Source organism: Mus musculus, chromosome 8 (assembly GCF_000001635.26).
Source record: "Mus musculus strain C57BL/6J chromosome 8, GRCm38.p6 C57BL/6J".
Lineage (NCBI taxonomy): Eukaryota > Metazoa > Chordata > Mammalia > Rodentia > Muridae > Mus > Mus musculus.
This window is the reverse complement of record NC_000074.6, coordinates 23894889-23917455: the sequence shown is the minus strand read 5'-3', so window position 1 is coordinate 23917455 and position 22567 is coordinate 23894889. Positions and strand designations below refer to the sequence as shown.

The following is a 22567-nucleotide window of genomic DNA, read 5'->3' as shown; positions in this document are numbered from 1 at the left end:
ACCAAGTGAATTAGCCATTGTCATTAATTTCACTACAGCTTCATCAACACACATCATTACTGCTATATAGAAATGACAGAGGCTGAGTCCATGAGAATATGAATAGTTTCTATGGATGAAGTTGCATGAGCCAAGGACAGCCAGCGAGAGGACAGGTAGCTCAAATCTGGTCCCTCGGGTGTGCCCCGCCACCAAGAACAAATGGCCCCTGTCAGTGAGTTCATCTCAGGTCATGCCCCAACCAAGAGGTGGAAATCTGTAGTCTGCAATGTCTCGGGTAACTCATGTGCAGATTAACTTTTGAAAATTAGGATTTGGGGACTCAGTGGCTCTGTCGTGGCTGAGAGTTGGAATCAGCTGAGGGAGGTTCAAATGTCACTGTTCTCTGGCGTCACTGGACTGACTGGTTCAAAATCCCCTAGGGCAAGTAGACAACAGTAGGCCTTAAAGCTTTGTAGGTGCCACTTGGGTGCCTTAAAAGCTGGCAGCAGTCCCAATAGAGGAGACTCTCCAGTATGGGCTTACCTTCAGAGCAACCTTCCCAAGCATGATGGTCCATTAGTCCATATCCTTCACTATATGCTAGCACCACATTCTATACCAAGCTGCACAGCTCATGAACTTCAATACCAGAATGGACGTATTTTAACCCAATTTCCCAGTACTATTCTTATTAAAAGTCTATATGCTTTCTTCAAAAACAATGATAATGCCAACAAATTCAAATCAATATAGTATTGGTAACAAAATCACACTAGATCCAAACTCATGACTTTTGTGGCTTTCCCTGTGTGGATTCCACAGCTGTCTGAAGATGCGTTTTCAGCCATGCTGGGACCCAAACTTCCTCACTGCTCATGTTCTTTTCTTAGTGTCACATTGTTGTCCTATCCTGAAAGGGGCTGATTTAGGAAAGGTCAGGGCTGTGGAAGCGTGTGCCCCTGTAGCCTTGTTGTTATCACAGAAACCTGAAAATTTCACAGCAGAACAAGATACCTGATGGGAGGCTAGGAAGGGTTTGTTAGAGCCAGAGAGCTGGCTAAGAAGCAAAGACAGGCACACTCACACACATGAAGGCAGGTGCACACATACAAGCTGAAGATCTAAAACGACTTAAACGGCAGAAGAGAGGTTGAAGCACAACTTAATAATACCTGAGACACGGTGGAGATGAGGGAATTTGGCCTGTTAGCCTCCTATCTTCCAAAGCAGCCTGAGAAGGATGCAGAGTGGGCCAGGAAGAGCAGGCTTTTAGAAGAGAGGTACTTAGAGACCCCTGATGCTAAGGCATGCAGACTGCAGTTGGTAACTGAAGCAGGGAGAAGACTTTAGCAGTGTTATTTCCAGTGGGACAGGGGAAGGCCGCCGCGGCAGCGAGCAGGCTGTGGGCGGCAAATGAAATGGAATCTCTCTGGAAACAGGTGCATGAGATGGGATTTTGTGAATTTGTTCTATCTCTGGATGTGGCATAAACACTTTGAAAAGCAAACTTCTGTTTTTGTCATTGTTGGTTATTTTATTTATTTACATTTCAAATGTTATCCCCCTTCCTGGTCCCCCCACACATGAAACCCCATCCCATCTCCCTCCCCCTGGTTCTATGAGGGTGCTCCCCAACAGTTTCACCCACTCCCACCTCAGTACCCTAGCATTCTACTACAGTGGGGTGTGGAGCCTCCACAGGACCACTGATGCCAGATAAGGCCATCCTCGGCTACATGTGCATCTGGAGCCATGGGTCCCTGTACGTATACTCTTTGGTTGGTGGTTTAGTCCCTGGGAGCATGGGGGGGGGGGGCTGGTTAGTTGATATTGTTGTTCTTCCTATGAGATTGCAAACCCCTTCAGCTCCTTCAGTCCTTCCCCTAACTCCTCTATTGGGGACCCCACACTCACTCTGATGGTTGTCTACAAGCATCCACATCTGTATTTGTCAGGCTCTGGCAGAGTCTCTCAGGGGACAGCTATGCCAGGCTCCTGTCGGCAATCACTTCAATATCAAGGTTCACAAAATGTGTGAATTAACCTCCCCCTTTGTATTTAAAAAACTGTAGTAAATGCTTTTCCACCTAGAGTTAGCTTCCCCCAATACCCTCTATGCATTAGATTTACTGACTGACTGAGAAAAGTCAGAGCTCAGCCACTATGCTGGCTGAAAGCAAAATACGGGGGCTAATGATTAGCAGTTTGTATTAATCAAGGTAGGATCACTAGAAGAACCAAGGAGTGGGCCTCAGCCTGTGCCCGCTTCTCAGGCGGGTGATCTCAACAGGTAGCAATCTGGTGGCAGTCAACCCCACAGATGACTGGGGACTGCCAGCTTCTAATGTTCTCCCTAACTTCCCAGTGTTGAGGCCTTTGCTCAAAATTTCTAGATCCGGCGTGTAACCATCCCTCACTCACAATAAAAAATTGTGGCCTGCAGAGGAAATTGAAAAGGCTTAGTAGGGTCCCCTTAATCTCTCCTTTGTAACTCATAATACAACAAAATGCTCTTGAAAATCTTAGGTAAATTTAAAGCCCTCTATTCCCATGCACTTAGCAGACAAGTGGAAATCACTTAGTGGGAAATCCACCCGAGAAGCAGTTTCTTTGAAGGTGATCCAAGTTTAAAACAGAAAAAAGAAAACGAAAAAAAGATTGCTAAGCTTCTGTTTTCCTGAGCCAACTCCCTGTCGACACACTTTATAAAAATTAACATGTTTTCTACTATATTCCAAACACAAAGCTAAACCCAAAGGCCTGGCTCTCCTACCTTAAGATGAAGTGAACTATATTGATGATCAGTAGTATGGGAGGGGAAGGAATCTGAATATGAAAGAGGAGATGTACCTGCTGTCAGGACAGACATTGACTTCATAGGAACAAGAGAGGGAAGGGAAGGTCCTGAAAATTAACAAAGTTCTGGGCAGCCTGAGAAGAGTTCAGAACAGGTATAGGGAACACATACTGAGAAACCTTGGTCCCGTCTTCCAGAACTCAGCGTGGAGATGCTCAGTGCAAAGCCTGCCGAGAAAGAATGGTGAGAGAGACCCAGTTCAAGGGAAGTCCTGGGCCTAGTGGGCAGCCTGTTGAGGTCAAGTATCAAACAGCATCCCGGAGTAATCACATTTGGAGCAATCACAACGAGGCCCAAGCTTAGAGGCAGAGATACCACTGAGTATATTTATAGGCCTTTTCTGTATCCTGAAAGAGAGGGGGAACTATAGACATTGATGGAAACTGGCCTTTTTTTTTAACCAAGCTTCATGGTCAGGGAAAATTAAAATCTAAATATGCTAAATATAAAAAGTATTAAATATAAAAAAGACTAGATCTTGATATCTAAATAATAAATAAATAAATTTATAGAGAGATATAGAGATACATAGATAAAAATTTATTTTAATATCTAAATTTCCTAAATATAAAGCAATAAAATGCTTACTTATTCCAGCACATCACCTGCTAAAATATGTTTGTCAAACAAAGAGGAAACATGGTGCTTTAGGGCTGGTGTTCAAGATCTGAGGGAACTTCAAGGAACAGGGCTGTTCAGATGTCACTGCTCATTATTTCAGGCATGATGCCTACCTGATGAGCCCTGTCTCACAGACTAGACCTGGTCTGGGCTCCTACCACAGCTCGTTGAATTGCAGTTGCTGCCAGTTATGTCTGAATGGCAATGTGCCCCTTCTGTGTGCACATCCTAAGACTGACCCCATCTCCTGCTGACAGTTCCAGGATGGTTAAGCACAGCAAACTGATCATTTTACTCTGCCGCTGAACTCCTTCATAGACATGGTGAAGGGACTCATTTGGCTGCACCCAGAAGCCTACTTAAGTCCTCTGTGGTCTTAAAGCTCTCTTAATCACCAAAAGGAGAAACGTTGAGTTGATGGTTGAGTTGTGTCACTTATGACAGTGGTTGCCTGGTAGCCAACATTCATATGGTACTCTCACCCACAACAAGAGCCTCACTGTTTAGTGAGTCTTCAAACAACAGGGAATTAAAGTCTGGTTGGGAAGGCAGGCAAAGCTGCTATCATCTCTCTGGTTGTAAGTATGTTCCACAGTGAAGACATCAGGGCTGGTATTATGTCATCTGCCTCAGATGAAAACAAGCTAGGGTTCACAAGCTCCTGGCATCGCTTCTTTCTGACACCACTGGAACAACCTTTGAGAGCAACCTTTTACTGAACACATGTACACAGTGACTGTGAATATAAATGCTGAGATGGATGGTCGGCCTTTCTTTCTCATACTAACAAAGCTTTGTGTGTTGGCTTCTTAACAACTCATTTTCACTGTCAACCAGTGGCAAACTGAGTAATTTTCAAAAGAGGAATTATTTGTATATGAGATGATTACATTCTATGTTTGGCCCGGGAAAGGGGGAAAGGACAGTAGTTGAAGTGTTAAAAAACCCCTAATTCATTGATCTTGTATCTTTAGTTAAAAATGCAAGAAGACAGAAAACTTGATCAAGTCATTGTTCCAAACCTGCATGACAAAAGTCATGGCCAAAAGACATCAACTCATGTCATTCCAGGGCTGACACATTTAAGCCTTAGTGACCAGAGAGTGGTCCAGGAGCTGACCAGTGTGATTACTCCTTCAAAAGGATACTCTGAAGGGATAACTACAAGAGAAGAGAAGTGTTCCTGCTGCCAACCACCTGCATGTCCTGGACAGCTGATTCCACCCCTCTAAGCTTCAGGTCCCAGAAAAAGAAAATGAGATGATTTGCAATTCTACAAAGCTATTTCTTGTATTTGCACGCAGCTATGAAAACAGGTATCGAGAGAGATGATGCCAAGCAATCTGAGGAACCTGAATCAGAGGATAGAACCGTAATGGTCTATAAAATCTCATATGCAAATAGGAGGTGTGGATGGAACCTGCGGTGCATACATTATTCAACATTTGAATTTATGTAACTTTCAAACAGACCTAGAATACCCTGATCTTTATTCATTCTACAGAGAACTCAAATAAGCAAGTCTGTGTCTGGCATGGAAATTCATGGAAGACTCCTGAAGCTCTGTCTCCTCTTCCCCCGGGGATAAAGGCAAAGAGAAATATTCAGTCAACACACTTACACATAGGAGCTGAGTGGGAGAAGCCATAGCTGATTTGTTCTAATTCCCAGTCCTGCTCATTGTCTCTCAAAATGAAAAATGATCCCTTGCAAAAGTATAAATATCTGTCCTTGTGGCTGTGTTGCTACTGGTCGCCTAGTGCGAGCCCTGGAGTTTGAACTGCTGGAAGCGAGCCAAAATCAGCAGGTGATTTTATGATACATGACTTACCACTGGGAGCAGAGCTAAGTCCTGGACTCTGCAACCCTCCCGCCTTTTGCTTTGCAATTCTGACTATACACGGCACAAGTTACTCACTTGCAGGTCTCTGCTGCTTCTTCAGTAAGATGCTCCTAATAATGATACATTACTGTGCTTTATGTATGACAAAGCACAAAGATTCAATGAAACCATGAATATGATTCTCCTCATATAATGGCTTTGTAATTACCAGCCTTGGTTACTGGCTCTGTTATTAAGCTACAGTCGGGCTACTCAGCTCCACACAGTTTAACCATATTTAGGATTTTTTTTAATGTTAGTTTTTTATTTCATTGCAGAGTAACGAGCAGACTTTTTGAAGCCTAATGTTTAGAAATGAATATAGGGTAATTTTTGCTAGATATATACATAGTCGGTTCTCATTATTCATAATAGTTTTTAAATTGTGACCAGGAACAGTGAGTGGTAAGCTAGTGCTATAAAAGGAAGCTCATGAGGTTGCCGTCACATTCTGATCAATGGATCAGCGCATGATCTTGATGTGTGTTTGTTTACGATACATTACTTAATGCACAGATTGAATCCATGGCTAGCGGTGTTCTAACTGAGGCTTGAGAGAACCTGAACTAGTGCATGCGTTTTTGCCATACCTCCACCTGCTTGCTTTAGGGACGCTACACAGCTCCTCGACACAACCCTTGAGAAATTATAATTGGCAAGTCAGTGGAGGAAAAATCATAGTCAAAAGGCATCACCCTTAATAGAAAGCAAAATGAGGACACTGCTAATCCTGTGACAGCTGACACCAGCAGGTTAGTCTTGCCTCCTTCAGCCTCAGGGTGGAGCTTTCCCATGGGGTGTCTCAGATCTCTCATGGTTCTCTACATATGTGGGAATAACTACAAGGTGATCTGGAAAGCCTGAGCATTTCAGTGAATCCTTACTCACCAATGATAGGGGTTGACATATATGCTGATATACACTTACATGTATTTATATAGGACAACGCATTCACTCTGTCCTCACAGTGAGTGCTATACCAGGCTTTTCAGTCTGTATCATCTGTTTTCTTGTCCTCCTTCTACAATGCATTTGAAGGCTAGTGTACAAATAAAAATGTATGCAAACTTGCATAGGTGACCCAGAATTTAAAAGAGGGTCTGCCTCCAAAGGCTGGGGTTATGTCTTAGATTCTAATCTATACCATCCTTTCTCAGGAAAAGCTTTTTGTAAAGTCAAGAAAGTGAGCACCACCGTCTTTGAAGTTTAACCAAGGCTATTCACCCGAAAATGAAACCATAAATATTTCAACACCTATCATTATTCTAATGTTTGCTCCCAGTTCTACACATCCAACAGATATTTGCTCTGTGTACCAAACGCGATGGCAAGCTTGGCAGCAAGACTGAGGAAGCAACACCAGGGTCCCTGCTAAGCAGGTCTCAGGGCTAGACTGCAGGGATTTCCCAGTATGTTAAGGGAGGTTCAGCACCACAGGAACGTCAAAAATGAAAGAAAGGTTATTGCACGCTTTAGTGTCATTACTGTCAGGCTAATGATATTTGGGAATTTTATAAAACACTGATCTCCAGATCTACTTTTCTGGGAGTGATAGATGCATTCATAAAAGCTTCCAGGTGAAACAGAAACCCGAAAGGACAGTACATCAGAGGGATAGATTAGTCACTCCATGAACAGCAATACTCAACTCCAGAGCATCACTAAAGGCTTACGTCTCATTCTCACATTTGTAGCCTGGCCATAGAATGACACCTATGTTATACCTATTCATAACCAACTTAATGTCCAGGGTAGGAGGTGAGCAGGTTTCAGATAAGCAACATGTTTGCCATGCGCATTAATGAACCCTCTAATAGGAGATAGAGCATCACCTACCCATTCAGATTATGTACTCGCAATCTAAACTTTCTCTTCAATTTATGGCAGAATATGGGTACTGCCTGCAAAGATGCCTTTCTAGGTTTCAGATTTCCTCTTTCATTCTTTTGTTTCTTCCAAAGTATTTTAATCCTAACTTTTTCATACTTGAATTTATATTATAAATTACATCATTTGCCCCTTTTCATTTCCTTCCCTCCTTCCCTTCCTAAATCTCTTCTGTTGCTTTCTCTCAAATACATGGACTCTTTTTCTTCAATTGTTGAGATATATATATATATACATATATACATATATATATATACTATATATATATGACACTATATATATGTGTAGATATATATGACACTATATATATATAAAGAACACTATCACTGAGCTGTATCCCCACACCATGCTCAGCTATTTTGACTCATCTTCTCTGCCAGGTTCCTCTGACTCTGCATATCAGCCTGCACTTTTACACTCAGACTTGTTCTCATGTAGGAACCAAACACCAAGTTCTATTTTTCTATCATTCACTATCCTGGAAAATCACTGCAGTCAAGCTGGTGTCTGGGAATGAGCCAGAAGGGAGAATAGCTATGGAGATAGGACTCCTTTATGATGCAAGTTTAGAACTTGGCAAAGTAAATTAACCCAGTGGATTCACCTTGGACAACCAACAATAGAACAGCTCGTGTGCGAATTATATGTCCCAGAGAAAAGTCCAGAACAGAGTCAGTAAAAATAGCCGCCTTTCTGGAATGGACAGAGTCATTTATGGTACTATAATCATGTGGCAGATGTGTCCTCTGATTATGTTATTGGCTCATATAGTCATCATAGTAATGAAAGGGAAACATAGGAAAGTTAAGTCCTTCACTAATAATTACTGAGATTTACCCACGAATTATGCAAAAGCCCACAACATATTTTCTGAGGTTCCCCAAAGCAGGAAGGATTCCCAAAGACTAGGGGAGTCTGATAGAGGATTTAGCAGGATGGGAGGTGCTTAGATACATACTGGAAGAGTGAAGAGCATCTCAGGTGTGGAACAGCTACAGGCAGGGCACAGCTGGGATTCAGAAGTCGAGCATCACATTTGAGAATGTGAGTCAACAAAGTGAGAAAGGGAACGGCAGCTAACGCAGAGCACATATGTCAAGCTTTCAAAACTTGGGAGAGCGACATGTATACTACCTGGAAACCAGTCGCCCATGGCTGCGCATGGGTGTGGGGGAGCAACTCTACCCAAAGGATAAGATCCATATGAAGATGGAGTTCCAGCACTGCCAGCATGCCCTGCCCACAGTCATGGCTGCCCTTACGCTGCAGCTGTGGGTCCCACGACAGCATGCAAATTGTACATAAGGGTGACAAGTCAGCTCCTTCTTAGGAAAATTAGTCCCCACTGTACCTGTGACAAAATACCAAAGAGTTAGTGGCTTCCATAGAACACACACTTGTAATTTTTACCATTCCTCGGGTTAGGAATGTAAAACAAACTTCACTGGCTAAAAGCTACATTGTCAGGACTACACTCTTCAGGCAATTCCAGAAAAGAACTCTCACCTTCCCCCAGCTCTGCCATCACCCAAAGACAGCTGGACCCTTCCCAACCCCTGTATCACTCAGATGGACCCCCTTGCCTTCCTTTTTCCCTTCGGAATACATCTGTGATTGTATTGGATCTACCTGGATACTCCTGAATAATCTTCAAGTTTCAAAGTTGATGAACTAGTCTCTGTGATCCCACTTGAAACTTTGATGCCCTGCCACTATGATAAGCTGGCTACACAGGTCCTGGGGAATATCTTTAAATAATATTAGTTTCCCCTCAGCTGCCTGGTATTGTGCTCCTGGGGAGCCACCAATGTCAGACCTGATACCATCTATCTTGTCACTTGGGAATCATATTACACAGCTACAGTCTCAGTGTAGCAGCATCGAAGATGGTCTATATAGGAGGCCAGGAGGACACCATCATGCAGCTCAGAGCCTGAAGGATGTCGCCGGCCTGTTTAGTGCATACCCTGCTGCACAGGCAGGGGAAGAATGGCTCTTCTATGGTCTCTGGGCTTAGGTATCAAGCTTCTATCTGTTTAGTTACCGCTCTTACTCTCTGATAACAGAAATCCTTCTATATTCCTGAGACAGAGACTCTCTCTGGAGTCCTAATCCTGGTATCTGATTTCTTATTTTATCCTGTGTTTCTGTCTTTAAAACTACTCCCTATTGCTTCCACTTGCTAGTCTAGGACTTTAGCTCCTGTTGGCTGACTGTATCTCTTGCCTTCTGAAGGCTTATTTTGCAGACCTTGATTGCTCTTTTGCCCTCCACAGCCCTCCCCAGCCTCTAGTCCCTAGTCCCTCCTTTCATTACCAACAAAAATGTTCCCCCTTTTCCAGCAGCTCCAAGTGTCAGACTCTGCCTCAGCCCACAGAAACACAGCTCAGAAAGTCTTGTCCTAAGAGATTCAAATGCAGTAGCTCTTGTGTTCTAGGCAAGGCAGTAGCAAAACAAATCCGAGGCTCAGGACGTGGAAGGGAACCAAGCTCTTCCCTCGCAAGACCAGGGAGATATATGCAAATGTATGCACAGCAGTAGAACAAAACAACAGACAAGAAGACTGAAGTTGGAGAGGAACGTGTTCCTGTTCCAACCAGAAAGTATAAAACTGACTCTGGTCGCACTTTCCCCGAGCTCCTGGTTCCTTGGATCCCAGGTCAGTGCTCTTTCCAGCCATCCTATCAGTGGGTCTACCTGCATGTGTCAGCCGTCGGGAAATGTTTGATTTAGAGGGCTTTGAAAAGTCATCTAAGCTAAGCAGTAACTAACCACTTATGGAACCCCAACTGGAAAAGCTCCAAGAATCAGCAGCAGACTCCTCATCAACAGCTCCCACATTCGCATTCTGCCTGTGAACATCTCTGGGTATCAACAGAATCTTCCCGGTCTTGAGCTCCCACCTAACTCTGACGTTCTGCCTACTCTCTGGTTATATCTGTTGCTCTTGGGCACATGAGCAAACACACATCTGCACACAAAACACATGCTCCACAATTACAGCTCTTTCCTATGATAGTGTTTTAAAGACTTTCTCAAGAGTGATGTATTTTATATACTAAACAGACTCAATTCATTTATTCATCCTCCAAGAAGAGACTTCATGACATCATTTTCTTACTGTTTGGACCCTAATTTCTTCAAAAAGCCCATTTCCCTCGCATTCATGGGAACTGGTAGAAGCGAGTGAGAAAGCACCAAGTTATCAGGCATAGACATTTCAATGACACAGTAGGATTTTCCACTCTCCATGCCCTGAAAAAGGCACTTCTGGTGAGTGCTTACCTCCCTAGTAGACACCTAAAAGCAAAGTGAGTCATGAATAAAACTCCAAATCTGGGATCTCAAACACAGGAGCCCCAATCCTATCCCCTGCAAACATTGGAAACTATAGACACTGCTCTTCAGTTGCAAGATATCAAACTCACTCTGGACTTAGGATTCAATAACAGCCACTCACAATCATTTTGGTCCTTTGGGACTCTGCTCTAAGACAAATCTCAGGATGCTGGTTACACTATGAACATATCCTCTCTCCTTCACTGTCCCGGCCTCCCAGGGCTCTGCCACAGCCCATCAATCAAATCAGTGACCCTCTCAATTGTGCCTGGCAGTGACTCTGAAGCAGAAAGAAGCATGCAGCAGAATCAGGCTGGAGAAAAGGGACCCTGAAGGGTAGATTGGGAATTACCTGTTCATTCAATCTTGCAATTCCCCTGAGACTCCCTTTTTTATGATATGAGGAGGAGTCATGGAAAGGTTCAAATATCAATAGATTTCTTTTTTTTTTTACTTTAAAAATAGTCATCATTGTTTTTTATTAAAAATTGTCTGTATGAGTTTTGAGTGTCCAGCCATAAATTAAACTTTGTCCTGTTGCTATAGTGATAGCTAACTGACACAGCCTTCTTCTGCTTTCTGGCCTCTCTTTGCACAGCCCAGTTTCTCTGGTCTCACTGCAAATGACATTATATGGCAGCATAAATCACCCTTCCCACTTGGACAGAATCTGTACCTCAAGTTCTCTGGTCCAGCATCCCTCCATGTGCTTTTGTCTTCACAGCTATATCCAGACCAGAGATTCTAAGACAAAAACCAAGAAGGCATGGAACTGGTTTGTGTTCCAGTAGGTTGGCTATGCAATTTAGAAGTCCTAGTAAAGATGTTCTTATCTGAAGAAGGCAGCTCAAAGGGCATTAGGTCCCTCGGAATGCTTAATTGATGTCTGATATGAGTACAGATGCAGGTGGAAGAGACAGTGATTCACGGGTCCTGATTGTTCTTCATTAGATGAAATATGTCCACTCAGAAATCACCAGAGTTTGAGAGGCAGTGGTTCACGATATGGCAGCATAAGAGGCATACCTGAGCAGGGTATTGCTTCTCTCTGGCATCAACATTCAGTGAACTAGGTTTTGCATGTCTGGTTTGTTTGTTTGTTTGTTTTCCCCCTTTTGTTTTCATTACAGATAGGATTTCAAGCCAGCTAAGCTGATCAGGCAGGACTAGCCCATGTGTACATGTGCACGGGGAAGCTTCCGGACTGAGCTCGCTCTAAGTTGCTGTTAGGAAAGGCTGTGGCCTGCAGAGGAAGGCAATGTTATGCTAGGCAAGGAATCCAAAGCACCTTCAATGCCATGGCTTGGGTCTTTTCCAGCTCCTAAGTCCTTTCCCTTACAATAACTGGGTTTGTATTTTAGACCCAACACCTGAAGCCTGGGACCAGGGTCCTGTTCTCTTTCCTGTGCTGATTCTCCAACCCAATTCCTGCTCCCTAACTGATACTCACCTGTGATCCTCTTAAAGGGCATCTCTTCGGATTCTCCCCAAACCTCTGGTCTGCATCCAAAGTCCTGCTGCCAAGGACTGTGGGCAACATTCCTCGATCACTCAAGCTTTCTGCAGCCACACTAACATGCTAGCCTTTGTCCCACCCATGGTCTCCCCTTTAGCTTAGGACACACCTTCCATTGCCTACTTCTACATATTTTTGTGCCCAATGGCTGGCAGAATCCCAAGCCTGAGGTTCAGTTTAGCTTCTTGGGACTCCAATTTGGTCTGTGGTTGGCACCTTCCAAGATTCTTTCTGCTCAAAGCAGGTGGATAAGAGGGTATAATAATCATGGAAAATGGATGAGAAAGAGTCTATGTCTTAGCCAGAGTTTCTATCCCTGCACAAAACATCACAACCAAGAAACAAGTTGGGGAGGAAAGAGTTTCTTCAGCTTACACTTCCACACTGCTGTTCATCACCAAATTAAGTCAGGACTGGAACTCAAGCAAGTCAGGAAGCAGGAGCTGATTCAGAGGCCATGGAGAGATGTTCCTTACTGGCTTGCTTCCCCTGGCTTGCTCAGCTTGCTTTTTTATAGAACCCAAGACTACCAGCCCAGGGCTGGCACCACCCATAATGGGCCCTCCCCACTTGATCAATAATTGAGAAAATGCCTTATAGCTGGATCTCATGGAGGCATTTCTTCAAGGGAGGCTCCTTTCTCTGTGATAACTCCATCTTGTGTCAAGTTGACATACAAAACCAGCCAGTACATTCTAGGATATGACAATTAGATTTCTCTGCTCCCCAGTGGAAGATGCTTCAAGCTGATAGTGTAATTTATCCTTTCCCATTCTGGTCTTGCCTAACAGGTTCCTTGATCTCTGTAACCTGAAGAGCTAAGATAGCACCATAGACAGCAAGAACCCAGTTTAAAGGGCCTGAATTTTGTCTTTGGAATACATGTATCCATGTGTCTAGTGTGTGTGTGTGTGTATGTTTTAATGTTTTATTATATTTTTTTGGAGGGCATGCTTGTCTTAGTGCTTATGTAGAGGACACAGTTTAAGTTTTTTTTCCTTCTGAATTACAGAGACAAAGTTTGGAGCTAAGACAAAAGGATGGACCATCCAGAGACTACCCCACCTGGGGCTCCATCCCATAATCAGCCACCAAACCCAGACACTATTGCATATGCCAGCAAGATTTTGCTGAAAGGACCCAGATATAGCTGTCTCTTGTGAGGCTATGCCAGTGCCTGGCAAATACAGAAGTGGTTGCTCACAGTCATCTATAGGATGGAACACAGGGCCCCCAATGGAGGAGCTAGAGAAAGTACCCAAGGAGCTGAAGGGGTCTGCAATCCTATAGGTGGAACAACAATATGAACTAACAAGTACCCCTAGAGCTCGTGTCTCTAGTTGCATACATAGCAGAAGATGGCCTAGTCAGCCATCATTGGGAAGAGAGGCCCCTTGGTCTTGCAAACTTTATATGCCTCAGTACAGGGGAATGCCAGGGCCAAGAAGTGGGAGTGGGTGGGGAGGGGAGTAGGGCAGGGGTGGGTATAGGAAACTTTCGGGATAGCATTTGAAATTTAAAAAAGAAAATATCTAATAAAAAAAAAATAAGTGCACAAAAAAAATTTTTTTTCCTTCCACCACAGAGGTCCAGGAGTCAAACTCGGGTTCTCAGGTTTGCTAGTAAGTTTAGCCACTGAGCCATCTTGCCAGCTCCTGTCTTTGCAATATATTGAGAGTTAATAAGCTATCCTTGAGATCTATGTCCTAGTTCCTGTATTATTTAAATTCCTGAAGATGGATACAAAACCATAAAGAACTATTTTTGGCATGGGATAGTTTTTGATACATAAATAATCATTTTCCCATTTGCGAGCCAATGTGATAACAAAGATACAGCCTCTCTCCTCGCAGCACTACCTCCAAATACCCTGAGTTCCAGATGAAATTTAACAGCAGTCTTCTGCATAAGCAAAGAGAACAGATGAGCTAGTTACTCATTCACAGAAAGAAAAGATAGAAATTTTCCAGTGACTCTCTCTTTGAGGTGTCTATTTTAAGAGATCTGACGATGCGTAGGTCACAAGGTTAGTACTTCAGCCTTTCAGAGAACAAGCGTCTCAACAGAGTGCCCCTTGTTCAATGCCACATCATGCAGGGCTTCCAAAATAAGCTGCACTCATTTCCAGACAAAACGATTCTACACCTGAATGTCACATCCACCTCCAAGAAAACATTATCCTGTACTCAAACTCAGTTGAGAAATGGTGTGAAAAGACTCCTTGCTAGTTGTTAAGCAATTAGCTGAAGAAGTAAGCCAGCAAAGTCAAAACCAAGCGTTGTTTCAGACGCTCTCTCGTTTCCCAAATACCATTTAAAAATAATTACACCCACGATTTATGCACGATTCATTAGACAGCAAGATAAAATGCACTACTAAATTTTAATTGCACTGCAAGAGGAGACATAATGAAAAATATCCCCTAACTTCTTGGGATTATAACCCAGCACAATAACATCTTCATCACAATGTAAATCTTGTCCAAACAGTTCCAGCATTGCTAAATTACTAAAAAAAAAAAAAAAAAAAAAAAAAAAAAAAAAAAAAAAAAAAAAATCTTAGTTTCATAATTTGGTTAAACCTCCAAAGACGTTGTTTAGTTAAACATTTAGAAGATCAGCTAATCTGTGATCAATATTTAAGTTACTGAAGAAAGTTAATAGGTTAGAATCACAACTTCCCAGTAACAATGGCAGGAATGCCACAAATCCACACTTATCTCCAAACTAAAGTGGCTATGAAGACTATGGTTTATTCGTGCTTCTTCTCCACCAAACTAAGAACATAGGATGCCACTGCACCCTGGTGTAGTCAAAGCACAAATGTCAAGGATGCTAATTGCTTTCCATAGACACTGGCAAGAACCTACTACCTATGCAGTGTGCACAACCATACCAATGTGGACTGTGGGCTGAACTTGGAAAGAGCACTAGAGATGTGTATCTCACATGATATGCAATCAACGTGACAGACATCCTGGAGGCTGTAAGCATTAGATGAAAGACAGTGCACAAGCCCATGAACTCATACTCTAAAGGTCCTGTTCGGCTCAGCCTTCCCATCCTTCCCTGTGGGTTTTGAATGGCACCTGCCATCTAACCCAAAAAGCTTGTAGCTTCTGAAAAAGAGGTTGATTCCTATGGCTGAAAAGAGAGGTTCTCTGTACCAGCCTGGATCATTTTTTTTCTTTCCATACATACCTGTGGTTTTCAGTGGAGGTTTCTCTCCTAGCAACAGTTTTAACCTTTTGGCGTGGATTTTGCCTTGGTAATGTGAGTCGGCCACCACAGCTGAGGTAAAGGACATGTTACAGAGTGTACAGCATTTATTCTTATCCACCATGTCAGCATCGCTTCCCTGCATGGGGAAAAGGAGAAAGACAGTGTCACAGAAGAACTCAAGTCCCATGTCATAAGATTTGTCTATTGATGAACAGCTTACAGACATGCTAAACTTCCTCGTTATAATTACCATCACCTCAGTAATATACATTTATGCAGCGGTCGCATGAGCAAGGCCCTGCATTTATAGCAAACTTTGCAGATATGAGTTACCCGAAGAAAAATGAAGCCCATAACTAGGAAAAAGCACATTGTCTGGCTCTGTGAGAAGAGTAGTTGGTAATTGCCCACATTATACTCATTAAAGTAAGGGAAATATCAAAGTTCACATGGCCTGAATTATTTAGCAGAAATTATCATTTGGCATTCAGCTCTGCCTTTGCCAATTTTAGCCTCACCAGGATACATAGCTGCACTGTTCAAGTTGTGTTTAGGGAAAAAAAAGTTTCTCTAAGGACTCGAACATTTTTCATACTTAATTTGCATATCTATCATAGCGCTGTGATGACCACACCACCTAAATTTTTCTGGCAAGATTTTGTGTAATTTTTTTCCCTCTTCTTTAGAAAAGGTGATTGGCTGACCGCTGCATGGGGTGCTTAGTCCGGCTTAATTTTTATGCCTTTGTACGATTTAATGAAAATGAGTCGCGAATCAGAGAAAAAGCAACTCCTTTGTCAAAGCATGGGACATGGCCATTGTGTCTGCAGGTCATCAATTACTTCTACTCTCCCAGAAGATTAATCCTCTGCCTCCCCTCCTGCCTCGTTGGAAATTGAGGGTACAGCGGGCTCTAAGATAAGGACCCAATCTGTTCCTCAGTGGAACCAGAAGAGCAAGGCATCTCATTGTGAAAGAACATCCTTAGCAGATCTCTACCCCCACAATAGTCCCTTCCTAGAGACCCAGAAAACCCAGAAATGAAATTTAAAATTGGATGGAGACAAGGAGGAGGGTGGGGACAGGATTGAGAGGAACAGAGAATTATATAATTTTTGCATAATTATAAGATGTCCGTACTGCTAGAGAGTTGCCTTACACACATTATGTGGTAGTTAGAAAACTAACTCCTTCCTTAACGTAGCATAAATGAGGTCTCTGATAATTAGATTTGGGTATGTGGGAAGATAGCTCTTCTCTGTATATGTGTATGTGTGTTTGTGTGTGGTGTGTACATGTCTCTGTGTGTGTGTGTATCTTCCAGGAGGCTGACCTATACTTAAAAGGAAGGAACAGCAGACTCAAATTCTGAGATGCTGGGAGTGAGGGATAGTAGTCAGAGTCAGTAAGTCGACCCCAAAGGGCCACATTCCCACAAGACCCTGCTCTGGGGAGCATTCTCCCTTGCTGAAGGTTAGCTAAGCTACTTGAAGTTTGGCTTTCAGATGAACATTTACAAGCCACTATATACATTGCTAGGAAATAAAACGGACCTGGCAGAAGAATGGGAGAGTTGGCTCTCACTGATCTCTCCAACCAAGCCTAATGGGGGTGCAGAGTAGAGAGGGAAAGTCCAGGCATACCAGGCAACATCAAATCTCAGAGCAACTGAAGAAAGTATAATGCGTCCACTGAAGAGTGAGGGGCTGAGGGAATTTGGGGAAATAGAGAACAAACTGGCAACCTTCCCACAGTGTGTTAGGCATAATCAGTCCTATGTGCTTTTTAATCAAATGGTTAAATGTTCTGAGACTACAATGTGATTACATCATTTCTCTCTACCCTTCCCTAAATTCAGAGACTCCCAGATACACCCCCCTTGCTCTCTTTCAAATGTATGGCATCTTGTATCATTATAAGATATTATTATTATGTGCATATATGTACATGGGAGTGCATATACATTCCTCAATACAACCGACTCAGACGGTATGTTACTATGTGCATTTTTAGGGAAAACTATTGGGTCTTAGATAACTAGTGGGTGTGTTCCTCTCTGGGAAGACTTTCTCCCACGTTCAGCATCCCTTGTGTGGGGTTGGGGCTTCAGTGCTTGTCTAGACCAAGTTCAGGGAATCGTGGAGGTGAGACTTTATGTGTGTTGCTTCTGACCTTCCTAGGAAACTCATCTCACAGCAAACTCCCCAATCTTGTACCCTTCCCATCTTGTCCTCTCAATGTTCCCTAAGCCCTAGGTACAAGAGTCTTCTATATATGTATCCTTGGGACTTGGCTCCACAGATGCATTTTGTTAGCCTAGGTCTTCCTGTAGTGGTCTCTCATAATGTTGCAAAAGCAAGTTTCCTTGGTGTAAACTTGAAACTACATGTATCTGTGGGTATAAGGACAGATATTTAGATTGTTGTTAGGAATCACACTGGTTTAGTAAAGCAGTGCTTGTAGATGGTTATCCTTCCATACCCACGACTTCACTAGTTGTGTAGGATTCCAGTAGCAGGCTTGAATCTCCTTCTATTAAACAGGCCTTAAGCCCAACTAGAGAGCTGTTAGTTGCTGCCAAGGTGTGTGTGCCACTAGTGCATCCTGAGCATCATCATTCCATGCTGAGCATTGATGTGGTTCATCAGCATCATAGCTGGTTAGGATCACTTGCTGCTTCCTCTTGTGGGAGCTTGAATGGCATCTTTGGGTACCATGAAAGCTAGACCTCAGGCAGGAGGCATTTGACTTAGCTCTAGCTCAGGCTCTCTGGGCCCTGTTTCTGAAATACATGGTATTGTCGGCAACTGAAATTTACCTTCGACTTCTAAGGGACAACCAAAGCACCTGCCATAAGCTGCATGTTTTGGGAATCTCTTGGCCAGCCCTGGCCAGTAGCAGCACAAAAGAATGCTACTCATGCCTGGTATTGGGATTTATCTTAGGTGGTCTCTGGCTCTTGGTAGGAGCAATGTCAGTTAAGACAAAAAGCTCATTAAATAAATATATGTGTGTGTGTGCATATTATTAAACATTATTAAATTTATTAGCTTTTGAAAGTCAATAGTTAATAGTATGATTCCTTGTGGCTTAACCAGGAAGCCTTATTTTAATTTTTTTAATTAATTATTCTATCTATTTACATTCCAGATGTTGTCCCCTCTCCTGGATGATCCCCTACCTCTGGGCATCTGCCTTCCCTAGGGTCTCAAGTCTCTACAAGTTTAAGGGTTTTCCTTTCTTTTGTATTTTCCTCCCTCGCTCTCCAATAAAATGCTTCTCTTTTTCCATTGCCCCAATCAAATCCCTTGCACACTGCTGGTCCCTTCTACCCTGCTCTCCCTTTTCTTTATTTACATACATCTCCCTCCTTAAAGTAACCTCCATTTCCCAGTCCTCTCATCACTAAGGCCATACTTATCTATTGCTCCCCAACCCTTCTACCCTGGCAATGATGCCATTTTATACTTCCCTGGTTTCTGCAATTATCCCAGGCTCTGTCTCCACATCTAAAGATTTGGAACTAGGAACTACAGACGAAAAGGAACCGTTGGCATTTGCGTTTCTGGTTCTGGGTTACCTGACTCAATACGTCCTCTTCTAGTTGTGTCCAGATGAGTGCACTTGTCCATTTTTGTTATCCATTTGTCAGTTGCAGGACATTTGGATGGCTTCCACTCTCTAGCTATTACGACTGAAAGTGAAACTTATAGAGGCGCTTCCTTACGTCCACGGCAGGGTTTCGTGTGAATTGTTTTGGTGAGGTTTCCCCTATTTTGCTTGAGTAAAATAAAAACTCAAGTATGTATAAATTTCCATTCCCTTAATTGTTAAAGATAGTGAACATTTTTTTTTTTGAGGTGTTTCTGAGGCAATATTTTTACTTTTCTCAGGGCCTACATTCCAGGCCAGGTGCTAGGATGGATTGTTTGATTTTTTTTTTTTTTTTTGAGTCTTTGTTTTCTGTGTCCTTTATATATTCTGGAATCAGTCCTTTGTCAGATGTCTAACTAGCAAAAATTCTTTACAGTTCTCTGGGCTTCCATCGCCCAGTTGATTGTTTCTTTACTGTGCAGAGGATTCTTGAGTCCCCAAAGTCAACTGTTGATCTTAGTTCTTAAGCATATGGGGCTGTATTCAGGAGGGCCTTTCCTATACCTGCGTCATGTAGGGTACCACCTGTGCTTTCTTCTAGCAGTTTTATTGTTTCAGATTTCATGTTTAGGTCTTTGTGCAAGGTGATAGATACAAGCCTAGTTTCATCCTTGAGTATGTGGGCATCCAGTTTCCCCAGGACTATTTCTTGAAGATGCTTCTGTTTCTTCAACATATGTGTTTTGGCATCTTTGTCAAATATTAAGTGGCTGAAGTTAGATTTGTTCATGTTTAGGCCTTTGACTTGGTCCTGTTGCTATGCATGTCTGTGTGTGTCAGGATTGTATTGTTTTTATCAGTGTGTCCCTGTGGTGTATCATATGATCTGGGACTGCAATCCTCTACAGTTCTTTATACTCAGAATTGTTTGGCCTGTCTGGTGCCTATTGTAGTTTCGTGTAAATTTTAGTACACTATTTTATTTCTCTGAATAATGAGATAGGGATTTTGATTAGGATTGCATTGAATCTGCAAATAGCTTTTGATAAAATGGTCATTTTCACAATTCTAATTCTACCAGTTCTACTAAATTTTAATAATTCGCAATAGCATGCGGTGTCTTTCCATTTTCTAGTGTCTCTCTTATTGCTTTCTTCAGAAGTTTAAATTTTTATTGTAGAAATCCTTTACTTCCTTGGTTAGGATTATTCATAGCTATTTCCTTTTCTTTAAGGCCAGTGTAAATGGGAGTCCATACATGATCCCCTTAACGGTATGTTGGCTGTTGGTGTGTAAGACATCTGTTGATTTGTGCAAGCTGACTCTGTGTCCTGTCATGTTGCTAATACTGCTTATCTTTCTTTTCTGTTTATACTTTCTAGAAATTTTCTGGTAGAATTTGGGAATCTTTAATGTTCAGTGTCCTATCATTTTGCAAAGCAATAGTTTGGCTTCTATCCTTCTTTGTATCCCTTTGATTTTCTTCTCTTGCTTTATTGCTCCAGCCAATGATCTAAGCATAGTATTGAGACAGAGTGGGCATAGTGGACATCCCTTCTGGTTTCTGACTTCAGAGAGATTTCTTCAAGCTTTTTTCCATTTAAGATGATATTGGCTGTGGTTTTCTCATATACAGCTTATACTGAGGGACACTGGGGTGTGGTCCCTTCTGGTTCTACACGCTGCAAGACTTTTATCATAAAGGCATGTTGAATTCTGTTTAAGGCTTTTTCTGAACCTATTGTAATAATCATGTGATTCTTGCCTTTATGTCTATTTATGTGGCTCATTATGTTTATTGATCACATCTTTTGAACTATCCCTGCATTTCAAGAACAAAGCCCAAACAATCATGTTGAATAATCTTTTTGATGTATGTCTGTATTCTGCACTTGACCTTAGCCAAAAGGCCAAGAAATGATATGTCTGTATTCTGATGGCAACTATTTTATTAAGCATTTTTTGAACCTATGTTCATTAGGTACATTGGCCTCTTATTTTTTGTTGTTGTTGTATCTTTACCTGGTTTGGGTATTAGAGTGATATTGGCTTCATAGAAACCATTGAGAGTGCTTTTTCGCTATTTACTTACTGACTGACTGACTGACTGACTGACTGACTGACTGACTTGAATAGTTTAGGAAGGACTAGCTGTAGATCTTCTTTGAAAGTACGGTAGAATTCTGCTGAGAATACACTGGCCCTGAATATTTGTTTTTTTTTTTTAGCTAAAAGACTTTTTAGCTGCCTCTTTTGTTACCAATCTGTTTAGATGTTGACTTCTTGGGTCAATTGGCTTAGTTCAATGGATAGTTTGGCCAAATCTAGAAATTCATCCATTTCATTCAGGTTTCTCAACTTAATGAAGTACAGATTTTTAAAACATCCTCTTCGATTATCCTGAATTTCTCATGTGAATGTGTGTGTGTGTGTGTGTGTGTGTATGTGTGTGTGTGTAACAACATCTTTATTATCTCTTTTGGTTATTTTTTTTTTTTTAACATTTCAAATGTTATCCCTCTTCCTGGTTTTGCTGACTGCTGTTGTGTTTGCCTCTGCATTTTAATTATCATAATCTGAGTCTTCTCTTTCTTCCTTATAGTGAGTTGGACCAAGTATCTTTCAATTTTGTTCATCATCTCAAAAACAACAACAACAAAAAAAAACCCAGTGTTTAGATACATTCATTTTTTAAAAATTATTTTTCTTGTTTCTATTTCTTTATTTCTGCTCTGATTTTTTTATTATTTCTTGAAGTAAGCTAGGCTTGGATTTGGTTTGTCCTTGTTTTTCTTACCATTTGAACTGTATGATCAAGACAGAGTCTCTCTGTGTTGCCCTGACTGTCCTAGAGCTCAATCTGTCGACCAGGCTGGCCTCAGAAATCTGCCTCACAAGTGCTGGAATTAAAGGCGTGCGCTACCATTGCCTGGCAAGGGAAAAATTTTTTTTTAAGTTTTTATTTACTTAATTAATGTATATGAGCACACTGTCACTCTCTTCAGACCTACCAGAAGAGGACATTGGAACCCATTACAGATGGTTGTGAGTCACCGTGTGGTTGCTGGGATTTGAACTCAGGACCTCTGGAAGAGAACTCAGTACTCTTAACCACTGAGCCATTTATGCACTTAGAGCTATAAATTACCTCACAGGACAGCTTTCAGTATGTTCCAGGGGGTCTTTGGTTTTGTGTCTTCATTTTCATTTAATTGCAAAAAGTTCTACATTTCTTTCTTGGTTTCCTCTTTGACGCACTTATCATTACTAATGAGTTGTTTCATCTTGGCGAGAGTTTGTGTCTCTACCAGAGATATGTGTGCTGTCAACTTTAGGTTTTATTTCATTCTTTTGAGGTAGTACACAAGGAGTGATTTCAGTCTCTTCAAATTTGGAAGCATTTACTTTCTGTTACAGGATATTATCTACTTCAGAAAGGCTTCTATGCCATCCTGGCTAGAATATGTATTCTCTGGTATTTGTGTGGAATATTCGGTAGATAACTGTCAAGTCCTTCAATCCTGATGTTAGTCCTTCAATCCTGATGTTTAATTTTTGTTCAGATGACCTGTTTATTGGGGAAAGTGGGGTATTGAAACCACATACTATTAATGGGTAGACGTTTATCTGAGTCTTTAATTCCAATGGTAGTGTTTTGTTTTCTTTTG

The 22567-nt window shown here is 42.0% G+C and overlaps 1 protein-coding gene across 12 annotated transcripts in view; it reads right to left on the bottom strand.

The window, feature by feature from the left end:
* The window catches only part of Zmat4 (zinc finger, matrin type 4), a 415792-nt gene that overhangs the window by 145662 nt on the left and 247563 nt on the right, over nucleotides 1-22567 (bottom strand). For all 12 annotated transcript variants that reach the window (XM_017312858.2, XM_006509141.3, XM_006509140.4 and 9 more), the window contains one exon: nucleotides 15285-15441. In XM_017312858.2, the coding sequence (XP_017168347.1) occupies nucleotides 15285-15441 (157 nt within the window). The remainder of the gene's footprint in view (nucleotides 1-15284; nucleotides 15442-22567) is intronic.